This window comes from Bubalus kerabau, chromosome 14 (genome assembly GCF_029407905.1).
Source record: "Bubalus kerabau isolate K-KA32 ecotype Philippines breed swamp buffalo chromosome 14, PCC_UOA_SB_1v2, whole genome shotgun sequence".
Taxonomy (NCBI): Eukaryota; Metazoa; Chordata; class Mammalia; order Artiodactyla; family Bovidae; genus Bubalus; species Bubalus kerabau.
In genome coordinates, this window is record NC_073637.1 from 78,022,055 (window position 1) to 78,045,342 (window position 23,288).

Consider the following 23,288-nt stretch of genomic DNA (forward strand, 5'->3'; position numbering starts at 1 on the left):
AAGCAGTAACAAACACTGAGGTGCACATTACTCCTTCCCTCAGTGAACAGGTACTGAGGAAATCAATGGCCTAATGCTTTTCTAACCCTCTGTCAAAATGTATTCATTGACCGCATTTCAATAAATGTATCCGCTTTAATGCCAGATTACGGAATCATAAAATTTCAAAAATGTTTTAAGCCTTTTGTGATCTAAAAATGAATCAACAACAGATAACCACTTTCTAAATGCAAAATTGAGATTAGTAAAATTTAAACAAAAAACTAGCTGCTACCTACCACATAAATCATCACCATTTAATACACTTGAAAATTCTAATTATACATTTTAGGCATCTTCTTACTTAAATTACTCAGTTAAAACTTAAGGAAATTTAACTAATTGCATTTTAGCATTATATGGAATTATTATTTTAAATGAATCAAGTGACAATTAAATTATATCAAAATACTTTTAGTATAGTAATATTTCTATTATAGGATATTATATAAAATTTTATAGTAGATTTATATACATGAGTTAAGAAAAGACTTAACATAAGTATTGATTTAGTCCATCTTCCTAACTGAGTTTAAGAACAGGGTCAGAAATAGCCCTGGGGTCTGGTGTGGACATAAAAGGCAGATGGTGCCATAGAGATTTGGGAAAAGGACAAGGTTTGAGAAATTCTGACTTTGAAAGGGGCTTTGAAAAAGTAAATATATTCATCTTTCAGGTAAAGCAAAAATATAAAATCCATAGGACAGGTATTATCAGACTATGAATTGCCAGTAAAGAATAGAAAAATTGAAAGTTCACCTAGCCTGAGGAAAGCTGCAGCATCTGAAGGTACAAGTTTTCACAGGGCTTGGCACAGCCAAGTGAACTCAAAGATCTAGAATAGGCTAGATAGTACTCGCAGCCTAGAAGGATACTTCACAATTCACCAAAAAATGTCTCCACTGATCCTCATTTCCAAGAGGTTTTGGTCACAAAGGTTTTACATAAAAGCCACTGAACAATACACTGGTGTTTTTGTCCCTAAGTCGTGTCTGACCGTTGTGACACCGTGGACCGTGGCCCGCCAGGCTCCTCTGTCCATGGGACTCTCCAGGCAAGAACACTGGAGCGGGTTGCTGTTTCCTTCTCCAGGGGATCTTCCCGACCCAGGAATCAAACCTCGGTCTCCTGCATTGCAGGCAGATTCTTTACTGACTGAACTATGAGGGAAGCTTCATTTCCAAGAGATATTTGTCACAAAGGTTTTACATAAAGGCCACTGAACAATATATTAGATCTTGTCTTTCATGCAGTTTCATTAAAAAGGAAAAAAGCAAAAGACTTTACCATGAAATTATAAAGTTGAGCATTTCTGGTGATAAAATTTAATAGAAGGATAAGGCTTAAACAGTATAAAGAGGACTAAGCTTATATTATTTTCCAGTCTTTTTTCTCTTCATAAATATGTCTTATCTGGGCTTTAAGCAAAGGTAGAAGAGGCTTAACCCTATATTGGGGATAAAAATAAAGGATTTTGAGAAAAGTAAGTTTGAAAAGAGATTAGTGGCTGATATAAATCAATGGTTATAAAGAATTTTAAACTTGAAATTCATGGTGAAATTAACAATTATCTTTATCTATATCTTTACTGTGGATAAGGAAATGGCAACCCACTCAGTATTCTTGCCAGGAAAATTCCATGTACAGAGGAGCCTGGTGGGCTGGGCTACAGTCCCTGGGGTTGCAGAGTTGGATACAACTTAGCAACTGAGCATATCTTTAATTATATAAAAGGTTCACTGTATATTATTAAATTGAAAAACTAAACTTGCTCCATCTTGTCCAACTCTTTGCTATCCCATGGACTGTAGCCCACCGGGCTCCTCTGTCCATGGAATTCTCCAGGCAACAATACTAGAGTGGGTAGCCATTCCCTTCTTCAGGGCATCTTCCTGACCCAGGGATTGAACCCATGACTCCTGCATTGCCAGCAGATTCTTTACCATCTGAGCCACCAGGGAAGCCAATATATATCTTTAATAAGCCCACTATATGGCCCACTATATATTATTGAAATAGAAGAAAAATCCTGTGTTTTATCTGAGTGACATATTGATGATCTCTTGTTTACATGTCTTAATATTACTTCAGGAGTAGATATATATTTTCATATTTGTGAAGTATGGTGAATTGTTTGTTTGTGATGGGTGTTATAAAGATATGTTAAAATATAAAGATACATTTTATCTTTATATAAAGTAATAAGTAAGTATAAATTAATAATAAGACTAAATTCAACATTACATTAACCGTGAACTTCCAGATGTTCAAGCTGGTTTTAGAAAAGGCAGAGGAACCAGAGATCAAATTGCCAACATCCGCTGGATCATCAAAAAAGCAAGAGAGTTCCAGATAACATCTACTTCTGCTTTATTGACTATGCCAAAGCCTTTGACTGTGTGGATCACAATAAATACTGCAGAAAATTTTTAAGGAGAGGGGAATACCAGACCACCTGACCTGCCTCTTGAGAAATCTGTGTGCAGGTCAGGAAGCAACAGTTAGAACTGGACATGGAACAACAAGCTGGTTCCAAATAGGGAAAGAAGTAGGTAAAGGCAGTATATTGTCACCTTGCTTATTTAACTTATATGCAGAGTACATCATGAAAAACACTGGGTTGGATGAAGCACAAGCTGGAATCAAGATTGCTGGCAGAAATATCAATAATTTCAGATATGAAGATGACACCACCCTTATGGCAGAAAGTGAAGAACTAAAGACCCTCTTGAAGAAAGTGAAAGAGGAGAGTGAAAAAGTTGGCTTAAAGCTCAACATTCAGAAAACTAAGAATATGGCATCCAGTCCCATCACTTCATGGGAAATAGATGGGGAAAGAAACAGTGTCAGACTTTATTTTTCTGGGCTCCAAAATCACTGCAGATGGTGATTGCAGCCATGAAATTAAAAGACACTTACTCCTTGTAAGAAAAGTTATGACCAACCTAGACATATTAAAAAACAGACATATTACTTTGCCAACAAAGGTCTGTCTGTCTAGTCAAGGCTATGGTTTTTCCAGTAGTCATGTATGGATGTTAGAATTGAACCCTCAAGATGTCAAGAATTGATGCTTTTGAACTGTGGTGCTGGAGAAGGCTCTTGAGAGTCCCTTGGACTGCAAGGAGATCCAACCAATTCATCCTAAAGGAAATCAGTCCTGAATATTCTTTGGAAGGACTGATGTTGAAGCTGAAACTCCAATACTTTGACCATGTGATGTGAAGAACTGACTCATTTGAAAAGACCTTGATGATGGGAAAGATTGAAGGCGGGGGAATGCTGGGGTCCAGCCCCGGCTGATCCAGGGAGTTTGAAGCGGGGATGGCGTTGGCAAGGATCAGGATACAATAGCTTCAATTAGATATTAATTAGAGATATAAAGAGTAATAGGATGAGGATAGCTCAGTAGGAAAATTCAGTGGAGAAAAGAGGCTGAGTAGCTTGGTTTACGCGGGAGACCAATAAAACTTCAAGACAAGAAGCTTGCACCACTTACGTAGGCCGCAGGCGTCCTTCCGTTCTCCCGAAGGAGAGGAGACACTGAGGCCTCCCTGGTCGGATCTTAGAAGCCCAGGCATAATTAGCAAGCATGGCTGGTTCCGCGCTCCAGATGGAGACTCAGCCAGAATTTGAGAGAGACAGCGACATGGGGAGACCAGTATTTCGAGAAACTGATCCCAATTCTTTATTTTCCATGGTCTACTTTTATACACTGAGATGTTATGCAAAAGTCATGCAGGGTCAGCAGTCCTGACTTTTATCAAAGTCAGGTGCTTCATACAAATGTATACAGAGGTCTTAGGAGTGTTACATCATCTTCTGGCCAGGGGGCCTGCTGACAATTTATGACCCTCTCCTTGTGACAGTGGTCAGTCAACCAGGACACTTATTTTTCCAGGGGTAATTATTCTCAAAACAGACGCCACCCAAATAAAGTTACATTCCTATAGGGTGAGGGTATAGTGGGTTTTAGTTAAGGAAAGAATTTACTTAGCCTAAGGTCTAATGTGATTTATATCAAAGGTTAATACTTATTTCTTCTATATATTCATTAATGTGTGTAAGGCAGGGGATGTGGAGACTTAGCAACAAACATTGGCTCAACAAATGAAAAACCCTTCACCAATACAGTTTCTAATCAGCCCATTATACTTATAATAATGGTTTTCTAACTTTTCTAAGGAACCTGTTTTTAGAAGGTTTAAAGCATCTTGTGCCTCTCACAGTTGGGAGGCTGTGAGCAATCACATGTGGCCAGACAAGCCTGTCAGGCAGGCTAGAGAACCTTCAAAGGAGTTTGTAGGTTAAAACACTCTTGTCACACCCAGGAGTTTTTATTAACTGGAGGTCTAAGTTAACTCCTTCTCCAAAAGAGGTGGTGGGGGACAGCCCCCCCTTAAAGTCAGAGGTGTAGGTGAGAGCACAAAGTAGTAAAGTAGGCAGGCTCTGGTTATGGGGGTAGATGCTCGAGGATTTCCAGGGGGACTCCTGAGGCTCAATCCCACCTTTGCGTATGTCGAGCCTCCTTCCTCATGACCTTTGCCACGGGCGGAGTGCCTCACTCTGGCCTCCAACAGGGGAAGAAGGGGACGATAGAAGATGAGATGGTTGGATGGCATCACTGACTCAATGGACATGAGTTTGTGTAAACTCCAGGAGTTGGTGATGGACAGGGAGGCCTGGCGTGTTGCAGTCCATGGGGTTGCTAAAAGTCACGACTAAGCAACTGAACAGAACTGAACTGAAGACTAAATTATTTTTCTCCAACAAGCTTTCCCTTAAAAGTATAACAGATAAATATCCTTTGCATAAAGCAAAGAGGAAGTGGTAGAGTAAGTGAAGCCTTAACAATATTGTAAATGCATAACCACTATTTACTATGAGACTAAACTCATCTGAGTGGCTTATAGGGCAATGCAGGAGGTGGTGCACAAATAAATGCAGGAGGAGAAAGGGACAACAGAGGACGAGATGGTTAGATGGCATCACTGACTCAATGGACATGGGTTTGGGTAAACTCCAGGAGTTGGTGATGGACAGGGAGGCCTGGCGTGCTGCAATTCATGGGGTCGCAAAGACTCAGGCAGGACTGAGCGACTGAACTGGGCTGAACTGAACTGAAACACACCTATTGAGAGTATTAACAGCTTGGGTAGGGAGGCCAGAGGCCCCCAAGTGGCAGGAGGGAATAAACGGCAAGTGGCAGATTTTTTTTTCCTTCTCTACGCAAAATTAAAGGTTTCTTTTTTCTGTGTTGTTATGGTGACACCTGGTTCCACCTGAACTTGACTTGATCACAAACCTTGAGCTAACCAATGCAGTTTTTCTCATGGAAATGTCTTTCTTAGGGTATGTTAATGAACTATATATTTGCTTGGAAATCTGCCTTTCTTCAAGATTCATGTCCATTGTTTTATGGCCGGGGATGACTCACCCTGTGCCATTACTATCTCAAAATGCATGTTGTGGGAGAGGGGCCTGGTGCAGCTCTCTCAGTTTTGAGGTGTTTCTTTTCTCTAATCATCAGCTTGCTAATAGGTATATAAGTGAAAGTGAAGTCGCTCAGTCGTGTCCAACTCTTTGCCACCCCATGGACTGTAGCCTACCAGGCTCCTCCCTCTATGGGATTCTCCAGGCAAGAGTACTGGAGTGGGTTGCCATTTCCTTCTCCAGGGGATCTTCCCGACCCAGGGATGGAACCCCTGGGTCTCCCACATTCCAGGTAAATGCTTTAACCTCTGAGCCACCAGGGAACTCCTTGCTAAAACTTACAAAGGAGCACTCCTTCTGTCTCCTTCTGATGTCTCTGTCAGAAGTTTTCACTATCTCTTTTATACTTTAATAAAACTTTGCTACACAAAAAACTCTAAGTGATCAAGCCTCAGATTGAATTCGTTTTCTCTGGAGGCCATGAATCTGGGCATTGTTCATGGCTCATAGCAGCAACCTTTCACTATGTCAATGGTTAATAGTGTGTTTATTCTTTTCTCTTCACTAATTGCTGTTTTCTAAAATCCCAAAGTTAATTCTTCTTCAAATAACATTCAATAAACATAGGCACTTGAACATTTTCAGTTAAATAAACCATCAAAAGGCAAAGAAATAGTGCCCAATGAAGAGCTTCTAAAAATAAAAGTTGACATAACATCATAGACAATTATACAAGCGGGCCTATGTTGTTCTGCCCCTTGTCTAGTAGTTAAGACATTAAAATAAACACATATTAACTGAAGAGGGGAAAATGAGGGGAATGTTATACAACAAATTATTGACACAGCTTCTGTTTATATCTTGATGAATGCAACCATCTACATCTTTATTGCCTCAACTCACATTCACTTTTCCACTCACTAAAATTTATCTTTCACCTTCATTATTTGTTTAAAATTGTCTTTATTAAAAATTATGGGAAATCCTGTAGTTTCTAGCCCAGTAACTTCTTTTCAGTCTTCATCATACTAACCCATTTGGCATTTGACGCTGCTGAAGTTTCTTCCTGAGACCTCCATGCCTTCCGTGTCACCGTGCCTTTCTAGCTTGCCTCTTTCTTATCAGGCTGCCCTGCAAACTCCCATCTTCCTCCTCTGAGCAAGCTGTCCACCAATCCATTCTCAGGGTCCCTGTCTTCTCTTCTCAGTTTAGACCCTCTCCTTGTATGAGCTTATCAGCACTCACATCCCCACTGTCACACAGACACTTCAGATCCTCACACCAAACTCTCCAGCCCAGAATTCTCACCTTCACTCTGATAGTCATGTGAATATCATCCAGGAAAATCAAACTCAAGGTAGCAAAAACTTCAGTGATAATTCCTCTCATACTTCTGTCCCTCAAAAGCCTGACCCTCTTCCTGCATTCTCCACCTGGGTTAAGAAAATCCTGTTATTTTCCGTAACTCTATCGCCAACCTTGGGGTCCCATTCTTTTGTTTCCCTTTCAGGGCCAATGTGTTATGAAACCCATCCATTCTGCCTCTTTTGAAATGTATTCTAAAGTATCTTTCAAACATGTCTTCTCCAAGCCTAATGGTGAAGCCGCCAAATAGGGCCGCTGTGAAGAAGTGCCACTCCCATGCAGGCAACACGTCAGACTCGTGTTTGAGAGCCTCTTAGCGTCTCGCCTGTATTATTGCAATAATCTCTCCAGTCTCCCTGACTCCAGTCCCTTCTGTTCCAACACAGCCTTCATGCTAGTCTCACAGTACTTCTGAAATTCCGATGGGAGGGACTTCCCTGGCAGTCAGTGGTTAAGACTCCACACTTCCACTGGGTGTGGGTTTGATCCCTGATGGGGGAACTAAGATCCCATATGCCACACAGTGCGACCACAAAAAAGAGAAGAAAAGAAAATTCCAGGGGTGATCACATAACTTTGTACGTAACACTATGCCTTTCTAAATCATAAATTAACCTCATTGAACGTCATTAAACACCACCACCATGTTCATCTCCCTTGCTCCCCATGTTTCAATAACACATTTTCTACCCATTTTCTATCTACTCCATGAACATATTTAGTCTTTTCACTATGCGTTGGATCTTTCTCAACTTAAAAAACAACAACAACAACAAAAGTATCCATCCATTTAGATCCACCCCAAAAGTTAACTTGTCTGTGACATTTAAACTTCTCATCACTCGGAAAAAGCAGTTTTACTAAACCTGAAAACAGTTATAGTGGAGCAAACATCATCCTTTGTTATGATTTTTTCAATTGTACTTAATGTTTATTTCAATTTATCACTGTCCCCTAAAGGTAGGATCCATTCTTCACTCATATATGAAACACTAGAACTTATCACAATGCTTGAATTTAAATAAATATTGTTTGTTAAATTATAATGGAAAATTAGAACATTGTTCTATATGTCAGACAAAGGTCAGTTGCATGCAAGGAAAATACATCAAGGAAAACCAATGAAAGCAGGAATAGCTGATGAATATAAAGTTTTTAAAGACTATGGCAAAGAATACCCACCAAAAGCTAATAGATGAACAAATGAAACAACTCTGCCCCTTGTACGGTACTGTACATGGATCATTTTACCTTCTTTTCTACATGAGGTCGAAGATCACAGAAATGTCATTTTTGGCATTAAAAAGCTATTCACCATGGCAAAGAGCTTACTAAGTAAAAAAGTGTACAAAGGGGAAATATTTAGATCTTCATTAAACTGAGGATTAAACACATTTCCTTACTACAAACTTTGAAGAATATCAGCCAAATGATGTGATGTCAATGAACCTTAAAAAAGCAAGCATATGCATACTTCTCTTGTTTGAGGAAACAAGCAGAGTTCTCCAGGGGAGGATTGTAGGGTCCTGGAGGATACAACCGATGAACTCTTACCTGGAATGGTAGATTCTCGAGACTGGACACTCTCAAGAACCCTAAGCCCATGATATACATGACATGTAGGGCCGAACAAGGATTCCACCTGTACTTATATTCTTTTTAGGAGTCAGGTTGTTTTAATGGTAAAATAGAGGGCAAATGTTAGGTGACAATCACAGAAGCAGCTGATCTCAGTCATGAAGGAGAAATAGAGAAATCTCTAATTATGACAGCAGTAATTAGAGACATACAGCTTAGGGAAGAGTACAGAACAGAGCTGACGAGAAAGTGTTCACAGCTAACATACAAGAAAATTCCATCAGTCTGCTACCCTAGTTCATTCATTTTTCTTGCAAGTAATCCACCTTCAAAAAAATAACCATCATTCAACAATACTAATACCTAGGCATAACATACTCTAAGAGAAATTGTGAAAAACACTTAACTTATCAAATGAAAAATAATATGCATTAGAAGATGTAATAAGCAGGAAATGGGAAGAAAGTCCCACCACACACACACACACAAACTCTTGATGAAAGAAAAATGACCTATAAGGCATTAAATATAAATAAAACAATAGAAATAAATTACAAATGAACAGGTTATATTCAGGAAAGGAAAGAAAAATAATTATAACAAAATCTACATTAGAAATAGCAAAAATGTCAATAGAGTATTAAGAAAATATGGTCCTAGAGCATAGATGTTAACATAAATAGAGAAGAAAAAAAGATGAAAGTGATAAATGAAGACAGGAGACACTACATGTGAAAACTATTCCTGAAGGAGGAAATAGTAACAATGGTAAGGGTAGGTGTGGGGGGGGGGGGGAATCTTGAATATATAATACAAGAACATTTTTCTCATACAAAGACCTGAATCTGAAGAACTAAATACCATGACCCAGCACGGGAAAGAGAAAGCATAGTTAAGGATCTACAAAGAGACTAGATATTTTAGATGCACTGGGTTACCTTCTAAACATTGCTGTTTCAAAGGTAAACAATTATTTTAGCACCCAGCCAAAAGAGGAAGTGTCTCCTGTAAGAGTCAAAACTCAGTTTGGCCTTAGTCTTCTCTGCAGCAAAGTCCTGGCAAACAGTAAGACAATTTTTTCCCTGACAAACAGTAAGACAATTTTTTCTTAAATATAAATATAAAGGTATTTTATAAATATATATAATAAGTATATAAGGTATATATAAATAAAAATAAAGGTAACAAATAAAAACTTCAGAGATTATAATGTACCATGAGGTCTCTGAAAAATACGATTTGATAGACATACAACTAAGGCTTAAATGGTATGGACTGTGCTAATAAAGGGGCTTCCCAGGTGGCACTAGTGGTAAAGAACCTGCCTGCCAATGCAGGAGACGTAAGAGTTGTGAGTTCGATTCCTGGGTCAGGAAGATCCCCTGGAGGAGGGTATGGCAACCCACTCCAGTATTCTTGCCTGGAGAATTCCATGGACAGAGGAGCCTGGTGGGCTACCATCCATAGGGTCTCAAAGAGTCACAACTGATCCAATTTAGCAAGCACGCATTCTAACAAAGGTTAAGTAAATCCTTAAACCTTAACACAAATTTTAGATTCTCCATGATTCTAGTGGAGACAGTATAAATAATAATGAGTAACAAATTGGAAGTTTCATCAGAGAAGCAAAAGTATAAAACATATTTGTATAAATTTCTTCACACAACAGATAGTAGTTCAGACTAAAGAACATTTAAAACCGCCAGTCCAGGTTCGATGCATGATACTGGATGCTTGGGGCTGGTGCACTGGGACGACCCAGAGGGATGGTATGGGGAGGGAGGAGGGAGGAGGGTTCAGGATGGGGAACACATGTATACCTGTGGTGGATTCATTTTGATATTTGGCAAAACTAATACAATTTGTAAAGTTTAAAAATAAAATTAAATTAAAAAAAAAGAATTATACAGACAAGGAAAAAAAAAAACTAATGGATGTGTACTAATAATATTTGAAGGTATGAATTTAGCCAAAGACTTAGACATTAATATTTATTAGACATTAATAATCAAATTAAGATATGAAGAAAGTTTTCTCATTTTGTATTAGATTGTCAATATCCATTGTCTAAAGTTAATGAGTCAAGAAATATAGGTTTAGATATGGAGCCTTACTATTAAATGTTTTCCAAATTAAATGGCATTAAAATTTATAAATCGAAAATCTCAGCTTTTGTATTAACAAATTAGCTATACCTCAATTTTAAAAGAAGGAAATGGCAACCCACTCCAGTACTCTTCCCTGGAGAATCCAATGGAGGGAGGAGCCTGGTAGGCTACAGTCCATGGGGTCGAAAAGAGTCAGACATGACTGAGCGACTTCACTTCAATTTTAAAAATTGTTTAAAAAAAGCAAATTGGAAAGAAAAACTCAGGAGACAAAATAATTTCCACAGTAAGTTCTTTTCCTTTTTAACCCCCAAATTAAGTGGAAATTGAATCACTGAGGATATAATTATTTTACATAGTTAATGAGATACATAATCATATATCAAATTTATTCCTTAAATCAAAGAGCATATCAAAACTGAAATTATAAAATATCAAGAAAGTAAAAATAGTGAATGCTTTCATGAACCAATACACTCTCCTAAATATGTATATTACAATAAAGGAAAAAGAATTAAGCATTCTTCTCAAGAAGTTATAAAAAGCAAAATAATAGGAGAAATGGAAGAGAGAAAATAGGAAAGTAGAAATTAATGAACTTATAAAACAGGAAAAACTGTTGAAAAGTAAGCAAATTCAAGAGCTTGTTCTTTAAAGGGAAAAAATAAACTACTGACTTATCTAAACATAAAAAAAGTCATAAATACTCAATGTCAGAAAGATAACTGGGGTGTAATTAACTTGAAATATCATAAAGATAATGTATTTTTTACAACAACATGCAAAATAATTAAAATTCTGATTTAAAAATGAGTGAGTTTTCAGGAAAATGTATATTTCCTAAATTGACCCTAGAAGGGAGACAAAATCTAAATAAATAATTTGCCTTGAAAGAAGTAGAAAGTAATCTCACAGTTCAGTTTCTCACTTACACACACACAAATGTATCAAAGCAAGGTGTTATCACGGTGAGTTCTATCAAATTTTTATAGGAGAAATAACTCTAATGTTATTTAAATGTTTCAGAACACAGGAAAAAAACCCTTCCAAATTTCTTTGATGAAGCAAGTAAAGCAATCCAAGTGTGATGAGAGTGTGAAAATGAAAAACAGATACTGATCTCATATATAAATAAAAATGAATACGTTTATTAAGTCCAGAAGCATATTAACATAATCATACCCACAAAAAATGTAAGATTATCATAGTAATTTGAAGAAATTTCAAGTTACAATGATGTAATTTACCACAAGTGAACATTTTAAAAATCATAACTTCAGCAGATGCAGAAGTTGTCAATAAAATTCAACACTGTTTTTTAAATAATGGAAGTCGAAAAAAGGTTCTTAACTTGATGAATATATCAAACCAAAAGACAGCGTCATGTTTAATGTTGAAACGCTAGAAGCAACAGCATACATTGAGGAACAGAATACAAACATTCACTAGCACAACACACATCTGCAAGTACCAAGAAACGTAATTTGAAAAAAGAAATGTGCAAGTTATAAAAATTCGGGAAAAAGAGACAAAAAAGATCACTTAGCAGAGATCTCCATAACAAATATAACAGTAATAATGGAAAGGTTTGAAAAACTGTAAGAAAGACTAAAATATAACACAGAGACAAGAAGTAAACAAGTGTTGTTAGAAAATGATACCAATTTGAGGGTGGGGTGATTTCAGAGAATAGCATTGAAATATGTATGTTCAGTTCAGTTGCTCAGTCATGTCCGACTCTTTGCGACCCCATGAACTGCAGCATGCCAGGCCTCCCTGTCCATCACCATCTCCCTGAGTTCACTCGAACTCACGTCCATCGAGTTGGTGATGCCATCCAGCCATCTCGTCCTCTGTCGTCCCCTTTTCCTCCTGCCCCCAATCCCTCCCAACATCAGAGTCTTTTCCAATGAGTCAGCTCTTCGCATGAGGTGACCATATGTAAAATTGACGTCCAGATGCAAGTTCGATGCATGAAGCAGGTCACCCAAAGCCGGTGTACAGGGACAACCCTGTACAGGGTGGGGAGGGAGGTGGCGGGGGTAGGGGGATCAGGTTTCAGGGAACACATGTACACCTGTGGCCGATTCATACTGACATAAGGCAAAACCAACACAATATTGTAATTATCTTCCAATTAAAATAAATAAATTTTTTAAAAAGATAAAAATGGTGCCAATAGACTTAGTTAATGCAAGGCTGCCACAAACTTTCATTTTGTAAAACATGCAATATCTACAACAAATAAAATAAGGTATGCCTGTTAAAAAAAGAATGAAAAAAGGGACAAAATTATTTGATAATATTGTAATTATCTAGGTAGAAAACAGAATTTCATAGATGGAAATTCCCTTAGGGTATCAATTTAAGTGGCTAATTATGAGAGTAACTAGATTTTCAATAGCTTTTACCTTCCTCTGAACCAATGAGTCCCAAAACTGCTGAGAGAGTAGAGAAAGGTAGGCGTTAATTCCAGCTGTAGATGTGGGGTGATGATAGGGTATCCCAAGGCACAATACGAGGGTGGTGGGCACCCACACGTGGGGTGGGCCTGAGAAGAGTATTAGAGGCCGAGAGGGGTAAGGACCCCAAAAGTGAGAAATGGGAGGGGTCAGGATGTGCCAGGGTTGAGTGTAGGACCCTCAGTGGGGATGAGGAGGAGGGCAGTGATATGAAAAATGGGCCACATATAAGGGATCTGGTCAAAGGCGTTTGGATTAATAGGAGCACGGTTTCATACTTGAGAGAAGAGACTTATAAATATAGAAGGAGAAGACCAAAATGGCTATAGAGTTGCAACACTAAGTTGCAATAGAAATAAATTGATATACAAGCAAAATAGAAACAGAAATTTTTTTTATTAGAAATAAATTGATATGCAAGCAAAAATAACTGTAAGATTATTTTACAGTTTTATTATTTTAAATTATTTTAATTCCTTAAATCTGTCCACTGAGAGGGGCTGGGAGCAGTAACACTCTAACATCAACAAACACCCAGAGTACCCAGAGTACCTGATCTTGATTTTTAAATCCAAGTCTGCATTAAAATGAACTAGGGCTCTTTGGGAGAATGGCTGGTCTGTGGGCTCAGGCAAGGAAAAGTCCAAGATGAACCTGAAAAAAATCTTATTGCTCTAGGAAGTGAAGAAATGCTTAACAACCTTGAGAGCACTCCCAGTGGCCAGATTGAATAATTAAACAATTTAGGCATAAAAACATATAATGATAGTAATTCATCAAAACACTTTGAATTAACTGTTGCTGTTATTGTTTAGTCACTAAATCATGTCCCACTCTTTTGTGACACCACGGACTATAGCCCGCCAGGCTCCTCCATCCATGGGATTTTCCAGCCAAGAATACTGGAGTAGGTTGCCATTTCCTTCTCTAGGGGATCTTCCTGACCCAGGGATTGAACCCCCATCTCCGGCTTGGCAGGTGGATTCTTTATCACTGGGCCACCAGGGAAGCCCTTTTGAATAAATGAGGAAATCATAATTTTACAATGATTAATGATTAAATATTTGAGAAGAAATAGAATATTTATATACTTTCAAAATACTTTTTGACAAAATACTTATTAATTAAAAAAAAGGAAAGAGTAAATTTACAGCAAAGCTCTCTGTGTGTACTGTAATCAACTGATTAAAGTAAAATTATGCACCACCTGGTAAGATGGAAGGAGAACACAGAATCACTTCTGTGACATTCCTGCCAAAGATATCTGACTTGACTCTAATCGTAAGGCAATATCAGACAAATCAAACTGAATCATAACCTACTAATAATGGTTTGTAATCTCCCAGCATCAAGGTCATGAAATGCAAGGAAAACTTAGGAACCATTCCCGACTAAAGGAGATCAAAGAGACAAGACAATGAAATGCAATGTGAGATTTTAAACTGAATCCTTTATTTACAGAAGACTATAAGAACAATTGGCTAAATTTGAATGTGGTCCAAAGATTAGATTACAGTAATTTATCTGTGCTAAGTTCCTGGTTGTGATGAATGTACTCTGATTACATAATAAGAGAATGTCCTTGTTTTTCTGAAATACATACTAAAATATTTAAGGATGATGGAGTGCCAAATGGCTCTGGGAAAGTATATTTCTTTATGTTGAATTTACAGCATTTCCGTACAATTGTGGCTTCAATTTTTTATTTTATCTTTTAATTCAATAGCTTCTGTGTATGACTTTTATAGTTAGAAAACATAATGAGAAAAAGATCTTTATAGTAAAAAGGAAAAAAACAATGCCTAGGAATAAGCTTTATTGAGTGTCATAAATGGATACCTGCATAACTTGGAAGTAGAAAGGTTGAATAAAGATACCAGTTCCTGAGTAGAAAAACTCAACACCAGAAAGACGTCTGTTCTCCTTAAGTTAATTTTAAATTTAGCACATTTTTTCCAGATAAAATACCAAAATGTTTATTTATTGAAGAAGTCCAGTAAAAATGGAAGAATAACCAGAAAAATGTCTTTTAAAAAAAGAGTAATCAGTAAAGATTAATCTTACCAGGTATTGAAATATAAGGCTTCAAAATTATAACAGTTCAACATGAATGCATAAATAGATGAGAGAAAACAAGAGATTAGTGTCAAAAGTAATAATATACTCCAGATATAGATCCAGTATTTAATACAAACTGACATTTTAGATTAGTAGATAAGAATTACTCAACAAATGGTGTTAGAACAGTTGGTTGGTCACTTGGGAAAATATTATGTTGCAGCCTTACATCACTATTCTAAAGTAAATAAATTCACAATGGTTTTTAGATGCACCAAATATTTATTTAACAAGTTTGACACTGAAAAATAAAACTATACCAACACTAAGAGAAAGCATGGAGGAAATATATTTGAATCTTGATATGAAAAATGGCATTCTAAGCAAACATCAATAACAGAGGACAAAGCTACACAAACATCCTAAAATCTTTGTCAGACACAAAAATCATAAAGACAAAAGAAAAATGCAAACTGAGAAAAATATTTGTAAAGCTCAAGCTGAAGGGCTCGTTTCTTTTATAAACAAAGAGTTGTTTTAAGTAAAGGGAAAACAAACCTTAGTGAATGGGCAAGGGACATAAACAGCTATTCACATAAACACAAATTGCCAAAAACATATGAAAAGATGCTAAACCTTGCTATTTAAGAAAAATAAAGAGCAGTTAAAATTGTTTTCAATTAATTTATTGACAAATATTTGTTTTATAATACATGACATCAGTAGAAATGCTGTAAAATAGAAGTTTACATGCACTGATGGGAGGACAAGAAATTAGTACAGCCCCTTCAGAAGACAGTATCAGCAGTTACCAAAATTTAAAACGCACACATCCTTTGGCCTTGCGGTTCTACTGAAGCACTTGCTTACCAACTTTAAAAGGTACATGCAAGGTGTTTATTTGATTTTAACAGCAAAACTTGCTAGAAACAAATTCCCGCCATATTTGTGAGGATCCAGTAGCCAGGAAACAGAAGCTATATCAGTATTTTTAATGGAAAAAAATAATACAAAGGACTGTTAGGTATTAAAGAGATGAAAAGACAAAAAAAGGAACATCACATACCATGCAGAAAGCATCTACCACCAATATTTCTTGCTCATGAAATAAAGGAAAGAGGTTTAATTACTAAAACTTAGAAACTGGATCAATGGGCCTACAAAGCTGAAACGTGGCCCTCTGGGGACAGGGCCTACGCAGCTGGCACTGGATTGTTGAAGGGAGGTGATGGGGCTTTTCCTGAGAATGTCGGGAAAACTGCAAACGGAATTAATTGCTGCTGCTGAAACAGCCAGCCACTGCCTGGGTGAAAAATGAATTTCTGGTGAGATACTAACAAGGAGAAACAAACCAAAAACAGAAATCAGAAGAATAAACACTTTCTTTATCTTTCCTCCTGCCTTCCAATCCGCCTCTAACACTGCTGTTGACAGAGCCTGATAGGAGGCCACCTGCCTTCTCGGGAAAAACTGGTTTGCAGAGTCCCAGCCCCAGTTTCATAAAGCAGAATATAGAAGGGTGGATTAGAAGATGAGACACACTAACTTAAACACCCTTAAGCAGCATTTTGGTGTATTCAAACACATATAAATATGGATATGCTTGGAAAACTCCGAGAAAAAAATATTTTTATGATACTTCTGAGGATAAAATCAGGAGTATGGGTTGGGAGGAAGACTCACTCAACTTTTAATATTCTCGTGATTCTGTGTGTGTGCTCAGTTATGTCTGATGCTCTGCAACCCCATGGACTGTATCTAGCCTGCCAGGCTCCTCTGCCCATAGAATTTTCCAGGCAAGAATACTGGCATGGGTTGCTATTTCCTATTCCAATGGATCTTCCTCCCTCAGGGATAGAATCTTAGGCCTCTTAGGTCTCCTGCATTAGCAGGCAGGTACCCCTAGCATGACCTGGCCTTGTGTCTGATGTGTGTACTATTTATGTAATGATTTGTAAAAGAGCACTCTTTGCCAAAATTCCCACAAATTGAGATTTATTCATTCTTCTGTCAATTTACTAAACACTTGAATGCTAAGCATTAGACAAACAAATTTTTCTCAGCATCAGGGTCTTTTCAAATGAGTCAGTTCTTCACATCAGGTGGCCAAAGGATTGGAGTTTCAGCTTCAACATCAGTCCTTCCAATGAATATTCAGGACTGATTTCCTTAAGGATGGACTGGTTGGATCTCCTTTCAGTCCAAGGGATTCTCAAGAGTCTTCTCCAACACCACAGTTCAAAAGCATCAATTCTTCGGCTCTCAGCTTTCTTTAGGTCCAACTCTCACATCCATCGGAGAAGGCAACGGCACCCCACTCCAGTACTCTTGCTTGCAAAATCCCATGGACAGAGGAGTCTGGAAGGCTGCAGTCCATGGGGTCGCTGAGGGTCGGACACAACTGAGGGACTTCACTTTCACTTTCCCTCACATCTATACATGACTACTGGAAAAACCATAGCTTTGACTAGATGGACATTTATTGGCAAAGTAATGTCTCTGCTTTTTAATATGCTGTCTAATTTGGTCATAGCTTTTCCTCCAAGGAGCAAGTGTCTTTTAATTTCATGGCTGCAGTCACCATCTGCAGTGATTTTGGAGCCCCCACAAATAAAGTCTGTCTCTGTTTCCATTGTTTCCCCATTTATTTGGGGAAACATGGCATTTATTTGCCATGAAGTGATGAAACAGGATACCATGATCTTTGTTTTTTGAATGTTGAGTTTTAAGCCAGCTTTTTCACTCTCCTCTTTCACTTTCAAGAGGCTCTTTAGCTCCTCTTCATATGAGGCTTTTAAGGCAGGACTATTTTGCACCTGCCCTTTGTGACTCTCATTACCTTGATCCTGGGGGCCAAAGAGGACTCTGTGGGCTGCTGCCCTGGCAGCTGTGAGAACTGCTTCCACAAAAGGGCAGCACCTGATTCTGCCCTTCTGGAAGGTTGTGATTCTATCCTATAGCCTTCTGAGGGCAGTTGCCAAATAGGGTCACACGAATGTTTACTCTAGAAAGCTCTCTCATCCTCCTGAGAAGTGTTGCAGGTAGGTTTCAAGAACATCAATCAAATCATTTTAGCTGCATTTTACCCTTTATCAAGTGTAAAGTTTATGACATGAGAGACGGACTTAAGCCCAATCATGAAAAGTTTAAATGCCAGATTGAGGGAAATGAATTGTGATCTAAGTTTTGGAGGAGAGTAGGGCCCTGATAATTTTTGAGCAGAGAGTTACTATGATCTAATTTTAAATCATCATATCACCAAGAAAATGTGGTCCACAATGTATGTTGGGAGGAAGGTGACAGAGGCACAGATGGCTGGAGGGGTGATACCAGAGGACTAAAGCAGGAGCTACTGCAGAGACGGCTGCCGGGAGCAGAGCAGTAAATAGCCTGAGACCGGGGGGTGACCCAGAGTGACCTCTACAGAGACCTGACCTGTGATGAGCTGCAATTTTTTTCGAGGTCTCCTGCCTGAACACCGCAGTCACGATTAAACTCAAGTTTAAGTTGCCATTCAGGAGACCTGGGTTCAATCTCTGGTCCGGAAGATCCCATGGAGAAGGAAAAGGCCATTCACTCATGTGTTCCTGCCTGAAGAATTCCATGGACCGAGGAACCTGGCGGGCTACAGTCCATGGGGTCACAAAGAGTCGGACACGACTGAGCGACTAACACTTTCACTTTTTTTCACTTAAATTGCGGTAACTTCATTTCTAAAGGCCATTCAAGATTTTCTAACAGAAAGTATAAGCACATTAAGGACCAAAGTAAAAAGTCTACTTTTTCAATAAAATATTCATCCTTTCTCATTTGGGACTTAAAGAAAAATTTAAGTGACTTTTAAACTGAAACAAAGTAGAGAAACAACTTTCCAATATTTCTTTTCCTAAACTATCTGATGTTATGTTCCATTAGGACGATGACTGATTACATTCCCCCAGAGACACACACAACAACTCAACCACTTTTTCCATCTTTTATCCCTTCTTGGAATACCCATTCTCGTCTTTCTCAGCTCTGTTTCTCAGCCTTGCTTTCTTTACACATTACAAAGTCTGCTTCTCCACAGACAAGCCCCAACCCCCTTTCTCTTACTTGGACTCCTAGGATTTGCATAGAGTAGAACTTTAAAATGGAGTAATATTCCCCCTGACAGATAAATATACATTCTGAGGGTCTTTTAATATTTTGCTATGAGAGAAATAACAACTCTCAAAATACAGGAAATGCAGTTGAAAAGTTAGTAATGATGACACCATTTTTTTCATATGCCCTTAAAATGAAAAAAAAAAGCAAAGGAAAGCATTCATTTAAAAGTAGTATCTTGTTCTAAATTCCTTCAAGCATCTCTGATCTTATCTTGTTTACTTCTACATCCCCATATGTTGCAACAAGCAAAATGTACCCACTGACATCTTTTGAACCTGAAAGCCATTTGTTACTGGGAAAGCAAACAAACAAACCCTTTTGTTAAAGCACAGAAATTATCAGATAAACCAATACAAAATGCAAAGCACACTTTTGAAATTGTCCTTTCTCAAAAGGATAAACCTAATAAGTATGAATAAAAAAAAGTATAACTTATTAACCCAAACAAAGGTAGCTAACTGGACCATACTAATTATAGGTGTGAAATGGTTTCCTCTAGCCAAATGCTAAAGGAGAGCTCTCTGTCTCCTTAAAAAAACAAAAATTTTTAACTTTTTTCTTCCTTTTGTCTCTTCAGAAAATCAACTGCTAATAATAACGGATCTAATGCGTCCCTAGATTAGATGCTATTTCACATAGGTGGTAAAACTACTGCAGGTTTAGCTAACGTGTAAGATTTTTTAAATAAAACTTATCCAGCATAAAAAGTGGTATGACATTTTTGCTTTTGAGAACAATCATTTCTTTCCTGGATTATGAAGAATCCAGAGATACAAGTCAAAAAGATTGTAGAAGGCTTGAAAGTTTCAAAGAAAATATTTGTAAGTGAGTCAAGAAGCTTAACTACTGGAGTGTTTGTGAGTCTGAATTTCAGAGCCAAGGAGATGGCACTGGGGTGGGGGAGGCGGGTATTTAAAGATGTGTGATATATTCTCTTCCTTAAATCAAGAGCGTCGAGGTAGATGGCAAAATTCAAACAAATGCCTCACCTCATTTAAGTGGTAAACTGTGTGAGGGATTTCAGGGTAGTGGGCAAGGAGGAAGCCAAAGCGCAGCTGACTTTGTTGCTGGTTTATGAGTAGAGGAAATTCATAACAAGGATGATACTGTGAATAATCTCCACCACTTGACAACTACGTGAACATTAGTATGACACCTAAGCCTCCCTGTCCCTAACTGTAAAGTGCAGCATGTGCTGGTTTTGTGTTGCCACTGTAACAAATTACCCCCGACCTACTGGCTTAAAGCAACACAACTTTGTTATCTTTGTTCAGACTTCTCTAAGTCAGAAGTCTGAAACAGGTCTCACTAAGCTAAAATCATATTGTCAGCAGGACTCCATTCCTTCTACAAACTCTAGCTGCCAAGTCACCTCAGTCGTGTCTGACTCTGTGCGGCCCCATAGACGGCAGCCCACCAGGCTCCCCCGTCCCTGGGATTCTCCAGGCAAGAACACTGGAGTGGGTTGCCATTTCCTTCTCCAATGCATGAAAGTGAAACGTCAAAGTGAAGTCGCTCAGTCATGTCCAACTCTTAGCGACCCAATGGACTGCAGCCCACCAGGCTCCTCCGTCCATGGGATTTTCCAGGCAAGAGTACTGGAGTGGGGTGCCATTGCCTTCTCCACACAAACTCTAGAGAAGAATCCATTTCTTTTCCAGCTTCTAGGGGCCACCCGAATTCTTTGGCTTACCGACTCCTTCTATCTTCAAAGTCAACAACAGCCAATCCAGCCTTTCTCATCCTGTATCTGCTGCACAGGCTTCCCTCTTCCACTTATAAGGACACTTCAGATTATGATGGGCCCACCAGATATTCCAGAACACTGTCCCGTCTCAAAGTCAGCTGATTAACAGCCTCAATTTCATCTGTAACCTTAAGTCCACGTGCCAAGTAACACGGCATATTCATAGTTCAAGGGATTAGGACATGGATCTTTGTGGTAAGCAGGCCATTATTCTGCTTGCCACAGAGCTCATGGGTTCTTGTAGAAAATAAATGAAATAACAACATAACATGCAAAATATTTACACACTGCCTATTGAAAACCCTCAATAAGTGTTATCCACATATGAAATTTATAGAGAACGTAGGCGTGACTCACTAAACATAACATAGCTAACCTGACCCTAAGTCAACCAGAATGTATATAATGCCTAGACTTTCTTTAAGGTCCTTAACCGCACCTTCCTATTTATGTCTGTTGCATTTTGAGTAACTCCTTCTTATATCTCCTTTATAATTCAGGTTCAGTCATATTTGGGTTGAAAGCATCCTCACACACACTTTCATGAGATCATTGTTTCAGCAGAGGTTAATAGGGGAAATTGCTGACTTGTTAGAGTTAGCACAAAGACACAGCTACTAAGCAAGCTGGACACGTATCTAAGGAGAAGTCACACACAGAACATGAAGCAGGAAACTCTAAAGGGACAATCGGGAGCCCCGCGCCTTTCCATTATGTTCTATTCAGTTCTGAGATCTAAATTGCTGCTGATTTTTCATCTTTTAATCACTTCACACAAGTTAAGTGTCCTTGGGAGACACTACAGAGGGTAGCACATATCTCATCCCATTGATTCTAAATTAATTTGCTCTTTTAACTCCCAGCTACTGTAGTTCCTAGGCTGCTAAAAAAGAAACCATCTTAGAGTAACTTTTTTCTGTACAGTAGAGACTGCCATTTTTTGACAAAATTACATTTGACATTTATTTTCACTGACATTGAAATATGATTTTGACTACATACAAGAATTTTTGCACAATAATAATAAAAACATATAGAAGTAACTTACATAGGAGTAAATTTGATTTAACATAAGGACTTCATTTAATACTGTTCAAGGCTTAAGTAGAGCCTTTCAAATGGTATCAAGTGCTGCCTGTGGCAACTTCTTGCTGGTGACTATATTCATTAATTTAAAATATATGTATACATAAAAGTTAATTCTCAGAGGAAGATAAAAGAACAGATGGGTTAGCTTTTTCAAATCAATGCTAGAAATTTGCCCAGTAAATATTAAAATAATAAGATAAATGCATTATTGAAGTTGAAAAGGTCACAATTACTGCTGGTATCTAAAAATTTTTTTAAATCTCAGCTATCACTGGGATGATTACATATTATTAGTCAGTGTATTAGTGATCAAATAATAGATCTACGAATTTGATGACTATGATGAGAGGTCTTGAGAAAAATATTCTGGTTTAGTCTGACTCTATAAAATAAGAAAACACTGTAAATTATATAAACTTCAAAAGGTTTAACTCAAAATGTATAGTTCCTTTAATATTGTAAACCAAAGACTACAAAATTAAAATAAAATGGGAATACATTTCAGAGCAAGAAAAATGGGAATTATGTCTTTTTTTGCCTTGAAAATTTTAAATAGGAATTCTCCTAGTAAAAATTATGCATGAATTAACTCACAAAGGACAGGCTGTAAGCCTGACTCTCTGTAGGCACCTGGAGACCTGTCCAAAGCAAGAGGCCTGTTCACTGGTGAGACAAGCGACCTCTCCAAGCCTTGGTATTGTTCCCTTTTTGAACTATTTGTTATTTGAAGCTCTGAGAGCTCATAAAAATGCTCATTTTACTAAGTAAAGTACTGGAAACCTAGAGAACAAAAACATTTTCAGAAGGACACAGCAGAGTTGGCACACCTATGTTCTTTCTAGTCCCCTGTACTGTCAGTAAGGCTCCCGGGTGCCTACCAACCCTGAAAAGCCCAATTTGTTTTCTCTGGGGTAAGGACCATTGAAAAAAAAATGCTAGACCCTACAGGTTTTCCCCACTCACTTGGAATACTGCGAAGTGGAGGAGGAGGCACATTGCTTACAGCTATCATATGAGATAGAATGGCTGCTGGAAGAGGAGACATAGGCATCTTGATGGCTCAAAGGCAGCTGACCAGAGGCTTCTTAAGAGGCAAATGACCACTCCTCTCCTTGAGGCATCACAAAGCAGAACACTTAAGGAATGCCCTGATAGGTAAAGTAATATGGAATCTTCAAGTTCACAGTTCTATGTGTGTATACGTATTCTAAGAGTGAGACCTAGACCAAGAAGAGTGATATTTTAGTCCAGTGGAACTTA

The 23,288-nt window shown here is 38.1% G+C and overlaps 1 protein-coding gene across 1 annotated transcript in view; it reads right to left on the minus strand.

Annotated features, from left to right (window-relative positions):
- Positions 1–23,079, minus strand: part of CNBD1 (cyclic nucleotide binding domain containing 1) — a 429,553-nt gene extending 406,474 nt beyond the window's left edge. Inside the window, exon 1 of the mRNA XM_055546399.1 lies at positions 22,992–23,079. Coding sequence (XP_055402374.1) covers positions 22,992–23,079 — 88 coding nt within the window. The remainder of the gene's footprint in view (positions 1–22,991) is intronic.
- Positions 23,080–23,288: the final 209 nt, after the last annotated feature.